A 6681-nucleotide genomic window follows, 5' to 3' on the forward strand; every position below is an offset into this window, starting at 1 on the left:
GGATAGAAGATAGGATACGATAGAGGCTAGGATATGGTAGAGGATAGAATAGGATTGATGATAGGACAGGATAGAGTATAGGATTGGATTGAGGATAGGATAGGATAGAGATTAGGATACGATAGAGGATTGGATAGGATACAAGGTATTATAGGGTAGAGGATAGAGGATAGGATATGGGATTGGATAGGATAGAGGATAGGATAGGATAGAGCATACGATAGAGGATAGGATAGGATAGAGAATATGATAGGATAGAGAATAAGATAGGATAGAGGATAGGATAGGATAGAGGATAGGATAGGATAGATTATAGGATATGATAGAGGATACGATAGTATTGAGGATAGGATAGGATAGAGGAGAGGATAGGATAGAGGATAAGATAGGGGATTGGATTGGATAGAGGATAGGATAGGATAGAGGATAGTATAGGATAGAGGATACTATAGGATAGAGGATAGGATAGGATTGAGGATAGGGTAGGATAGAGGATAGGATAGGATAGAGGATAGGATACGATAGAGGATAGGATAGGATTGAGGATAGGATAGGATTGAGGATAGGATAGGATAGAGGATAAGATAGGGGATTGGATTGGATAGAGGATAGGATAGGATAGAGGATAGGATAGGATAGAGGATAGGATAGGATAGAGGATAGGATAGGATAGAGGATAGGATAGGATAGAGGATAGGATAGGATAGAGGATAGGATAGGATAGAGTATAGGATTGGATTGAAGATAGGATAGGATAGAGGATAGAATAGGATAGAGGATAGGATAGCAGAGTGGATAGGATAGGATTGAGGATAGGATATATGATACGATAGGATAGAGCATACGATAGGGGATAGGATAGGATAGAGTATAGGACTGGATTGAGAATAGGATAGGATAGAGGATAGAATAGGAAATAGGATAGGATAGCATAGAGGATAGGATAGGATAGAGGATAGGATAGGATAGAGGATAGGATACGATAGCGGATAGGATAGGATTGAGGATAGGATAGGATAGAGGAGAGTATAGGATAGAGGATAGGATAGGATTGAGGATAGGATAGGATTGCGGATAGGATAGGATAGAGGAAAGGATAGGATAGAGGATACTATAGGATAGATTATAGGATAGGGTTGAGGATAGGATAGGAAGGAGGATAGGATAGGATTGAGGATAAGATTGGATAGAGGATAGGATAGGATAGAGGATAGAATAGGATTGAGGATACTATAGGATAGATTATAGGATAGGATTGAGTGAAATGTTTTGTGTCGGTATGTTTAATAAATGCGAGTTTTGTGACAATGTTCGTTTATTTTCAAACAATACACGGCACTATCACCTGCCGAATTAACCTTAGGTGATTGGTTATATTAGGAACAGTGGTCGCAGTGTGGAAATTGACGGACTATGTGCGTTTTAAAAATCGTGTAGATGCGCGAGTGTTTCTGTGTTCTGTTTGCTTAAGATGCGCGGATGATTCTGAGGGTTCTGAATGCTTCAGATGCGCGGATGATTCTGAGGTTGCTGTTCCGAGGTCCGCTCTCTCGTTAACTCGTGTAACGAGGAAATTCGTAGGCATAGGCCCAATTTTGGGGGAAAAAGCACCCCATTCGTCACTTAGGCTGTAGGAGGAGGGTCTTCTTCTCGTGGTGGAGGTGGAAGCTCCTCCTCAGCCGAAAATGTGAAATCTCGAAAAATGCGCGTTTTAAGGACCTCGGAACAGCGCGTCTGTTTTTCGGCCTGAGTGGCCTTCGAAATTTATGGCCTGCGTGGCCCGCGTGCTGGCTGGCCCAAGTGGGCCGAACGTGGTTTATTACCCCCTTGGTCTGAGTACGCTCACGAAACCAAGGGGATGCGATCTTAGGCTCGAACCCGAGCGTGTCTCGATAGACACAACACAGGTGCCCTTGTGAAATATGACCTGTGAGGCCTGGCGATGCGACGCAAGGACTGCGTTTCCTTGGCCGCTGCGTGCTACGGACAACGGCCCGTTGTAGTCCGAATTCGGGACCCTCGCGTACCTCGCGATCGGTACTCGAAACGAGAGTCTAACGAATTGACTTTATGGCCACTTTTCCAATGCTGTCAGCTTAAACCCTCGAGTGCACGTTTTCGACATTTCGAGGACTAAGCATTCTTCTAAGTAAACGAAGGACAGCAAATAATCGGAAAAGGGCCTCGGAAAAATACGTGAAATCGAACATGCTCCCCCCGTTGAATGATACAGTCATTCAAGAATATAACATGATATAATGCGAGTAATAGCACAAACGAAATGTGTGGATTATATGATGCGAAGTTGAAACGTAAGTAGTGTGAATATAATGCGAGTAAAATTAATAGTAAGGCGCAACTTAAATTTAAAAAAGATACGCGTGTAGAACTAGATAAATAATGCGCGCAACTAATATAAAATGATCAACACGAAAAATGTGCGAACTAATGCTAACGAAACCTTATCTGATAAGGAAAGGGTAAGTGTGACAATTTTAGTCTAACGGAAGTGGTGCAATTTGCTTAACATTCCGCTTATAAATGCCGTTAATGGTTTTAACGGAGACTGCGCGAGTGATGCCGTCCCTGCCAGGATGAATTTCCTCGACTCGTCCTAGACTCCAGCTCATCGGTGGTAGATGGTCATCTTTGAGGACCACGATCGTCCCCACCTGGATGCTGTGCTCGCCCCTGGTCCATTTTGCGCGTACATTAAGATGGTGGATGTATTCCTTTGACCACCTAATCCAGAAGTCTTGTTTGACTTTCTGAATGTGTTGCCATTTTGACAACCGATTGGTCGAGGTTTCGGTGAAATCGACCTCTGGCAGACTTGTCAACGCGGAACCAATCAATAAATGGCCAGGAGTAAGAGCTGAGGGATCATTGGGATCGGAAGACAACGGTGTTAACGGACGGGAATTCAGGATTGCCTCGATTTCCGTTACAAAAGTGTTAAATTGTTCGAGCGTAAACAGTTCCTCGCCCACTACGCGTTTGAGATGATGTTTAAAAGATTTAACCGCAGCTTCCCAGAGTCCGCCGAAATGAGGAGAGAGTGCGGGTATGAAATGCCAAGTAATGTTTTTATCCGTTAGAAAGCGTCTAGCCTTTTCATCCTCTTGCAGAACTCTGAGAAGCTCGATTATCTCATTATTGGCACCGACAAAATTTGTACCATTATCGGAATATACATTTTTGCAAATTCCGCGCCGTGCGATAAATCTTTTAAAGGCTGCTAAAAATGCTTCCGTGGTCATATCACCAGCCACCTCAAGGTGTACTGCCTTGGATGAAAAACAAATAAAGACTGCGACGTATATCTTTATTCGGGTGCGGTTTCGGTACTGACGTTCCTTTATATAAAAAGGGCCGCAATAATCGACGCCTGTGTTGATAAATGGTCGATTTTCTGTGACTCGATGTGTGGGAAGATTGCCCATTATGTACTTGGTGGTAGGTGGGTTGACCCGGAAACATTTGACACAGTTGCGAATTATTTTGCGTGTTGTGTTTTTACCATCAATCGGCCAATACGATTGACGGACGTTGTACAATGTTGCGGTTAAACCAGAATGCATATTATTAACGTGAGCGTCGCGTATGATTAATTCCGTTATGAAATTATTCTTCGGCAAAAGAATCGGATGCTTCTGGTTGAAATTGAGATTTGAATTTTGGAGGCGACCTCCTACGCGTAAAAGCCCATTCTCATCAAGAAACGGAGTTAAACAAAGTAATTTACTTTTGGTACTCAATGCGTGTCCGGATTTGAGATCATTCAATTCTTCTCGAAATGCTGTTTCTTGCGTCAATTTAATGATCTTATTATTTGCGCGATTAATTTCTGATACAGTAATTGGACCGTGACAACGGCCTTTAGGTAAAAATCGTAAGCAATATGAGATTATCCTACGAAGTCGCCTGATGCATGAACATCGTTCAAGAATTTCCTGTGCGTTTACGACTGTAGAAGTAAAACATGTGATTTTGCGTAATTCTGGTATTGCATTGGGTACTTCGACACACGATTCCGGCCATAATGATTCATCGTATGCAAGCCATTCTGGTCCGAATTGCCAGAAATTATTTTTGATCAATTCCCGAGCTGTGATACCCCGAGATAATAAGTCTGCGGGGTTGTCACCAGATCTGACGTGTCGCCATGCCTTAATGTTTGTTTTATTTTGGATTTCCGCGACGCGATTCGCGACAAAGGTTTTAAGTGTGTTCGGAGATCGCAACAGCCAATGCAACACGATCGTGGAGTCGGTCCAAAAAATCGTTTTTAAATGCGTGTGATTAATTGCGTCTTTTACTGCACAATACAAGTTCGCGAGCAAAGTGGCACCGCAAAGTTCTAAACGTGCGAGGCTAACGGTCTTTAATGGCGCAACGCGTGATGTTGCGCAAAGAAGACTTGATTTTATATTTCCGGATTTATCTATTGTGCGTATGTAAATACTAGCCCCGTACGCGCGTTCGCTGGCGTCACAGAAGCCATGCAATTCGATTGTTCTGACTGAACTCTGCGCGACGTGTCGTTTAAATGTTACAGTTGTGAGTGATTTTAATTGAGTTTGGTATGTGGACCATTCCTGTTGTATGGCGATGGGCAATGACTCATCCCAATCTACCTTAAGTTGCCAGAGTTGCTGCATAAGAATTTTTGCAACAACTATTACTGGCCCAAGGAGACCCAAAGGATCGAAAATTTTCGCGATGGTAGATAAGATTGTGCGTTTTGTGTGTGTTTCGTTATTGTTAACATTCACTGAATAACTAAATGAATCTGTGTGCGGATTCCATGACACTCCCAAGGTTTTGACTGTTTCGTCACCGAAAAACTTGGGATGTACTTGCTCTTCAGAGAGATCTGATAAAAGACGAGGATCATTTGATACCCATTGGCGGATATTTAATCCTCCTCGTTTGAGTAAACAAATGATCTCGTTTCGTAATTTTTGCGCGTCTTTGTATGTGGCGGCTCCGGTCAAGAGATCATCTACATAGATGTCCCGTTTAATGACTTCGGAAGCCGCGCCGTAATTGTGTGATTCATCGATTGCTAATTGCTGAAGGCATCGCGTGGCTAAGTATGGAGCAGAGGATAGTCCGAATGTAATTGTTTTCAATTCGTAAGTTGCGATTTCGTTTTGTTCGTTCCTCCATAAAATTCTTTGGTACGCGCGGTCTTCTGGACGTACTAGAAACTGTCTGTACATTTTCTCTATGTCGCCAGTCAGAACAAACGAATGCATGCGGAACCGAAGAAGTAAACAAAAAATATCGTCCTGTATGGTTGGACCAGTCAGAAGTGCGTTATTTAACGAGTATCCGGTGGTCGATTTGGCCGATCCATCGAAGACCACTCGAACCTTCGTCGTTGTGCTTGTCGGCTTTATTACCGCGTGATGTGGCAGGTAGAATCCGTCCGAAAGGTCAGGTGTTTCTACCTGACTCATGTGACCCAATGACAGATATTCGTTGATTACTTTTGTATATTCGGTTCGTAAATCTGAGTTGTGTGTAAGTTTTCGTTCCAGCGATAGGAATCGATTTAATGCGCGCGTACGGGATTCGCCTAGATTTTGTTTGTATTGATTAAACGGAAGCGCGACGACGTATCTTCCGGTTTTGTTGCGTGAAAATGTGCGTTTAAAATGTGCCTCGCATTCCTCTTCCTCCGGTGTGAGATGAGGATGCGACGGACCTTCTTCGATTTGCCAGAATTTGGTTAGATCGAAGTTGACATTATTTACTAATGTAGTGCGTGTGTTTCTTGCCAGGTGAATAGGAGCACTCCCCCCGATGATCCATCCTAACTGCGTTTTTTGGAGGATCAAATCGGAATTATCTCGCGTTGATAATTTAACCTGACCAATGCTGAGACACGATATCGTCGGTCCCGTCCCAATCAGCATGTCGATTGGAGCCGGCCGATGGAAATGCGGATCTGCTAATTTTATATTATGCGGAATTTGAATTTTTGTCCTATCAATTTGACAATCGGGTAAATGACTGGCAATTCTAGGTATTATGAAAAAACTGAGTGTGCGATTAAAATTTGTTATCCGAGAGACAATTTTCAATTTGACAATCCGATTCGTTACAGTGTTTAAATCGTTCAAAGCTTCGATGGTTACACTTTGTTCGTGCGTTTGTAGGTTTAATTTTTTCGCTAAATCGGACGTGATGAAGTTTGCGTTGGAGCAAGTGTCTAATAAGGTTCTACATTCGATTGGTTTTTTGTCTTTGTCTATTGCGTGAACTATGGCCGTAGCCATCAAACCGTGTGTTGAACCGTCTGTGATAAGCGAAGTGATGTGATTGTTTAATTGATGTGTAATATCGAAGCGAGTAACTAGTCATGGATCGGTGTTTTCTGTTGACGTGGTGTCATCGCGAGATTCTAATTTTGGTCTGTCGGATTTCCGATCCAAATGCAAATGTGTGTTATGCGGTAGGTTGCATTTTTTGCATCTGCCACCGCGACATGTATTGTGCGAATGTCCCGGTTTTAGGCAATTGTAGCATAAATTTGACTTGCGAACTAACTCAATGCGTTTTTCTACAGATGCATCTAAAAACGATTTACATTGAAATGCTGCGTGCGATCCCGATTTACAGATTCCACACGTTGGGAATTGTATTGCGGTTTTGAAAACCCGCCGGACTGAT

The 6681-nt window shown here is 42.9% G+C and overlaps 1 protein-coding gene across 1 annotated transcript; it reads right to left on the minus strand.

The window, feature by feature from the left end:
- Positions 1 to 2495: 2495 nt before the first annotated feature.
- LOC143363962 (uncharacterized) lies at positions 2496 to 6287 on the minus strand. Its single transcript, XM_076804488.1, has one exon. The coding sequence runs from the start codon at positions 6285 to 6287 to the stop codon at positions 2496 to 2498; it is 3792 nt and encodes a 1263-aa protein (XP_076660603.1).
- Positions 6288 to 6681: the final 394 nt, after the last annotated feature.

This window comes from Halictus rubicundus, unplaced genomic scaffold (assembly GCF_050948215.1).
Source record: "Halictus rubicundus isolate RS-2024b unplaced genomic scaffold, iyHalRubi1_principal scaffold0189, whole genome shotgun sequence".
Classification (NCBI taxonomy): Eukaryota; Metazoa; Arthropoda; class Insecta; order Hymenoptera; family Halictidae; genus Halictus; species Halictus rubicundus.

Excerpts from the sequence above, each read along its gene's own strand:
- LOC143363962 (XM_076804488.1), bottom strand. The coding sequence starts at position 6,287 with ATGGCTACGGCCATAGTTCACGCAATAGACAAAGACAAAAAACCAATC.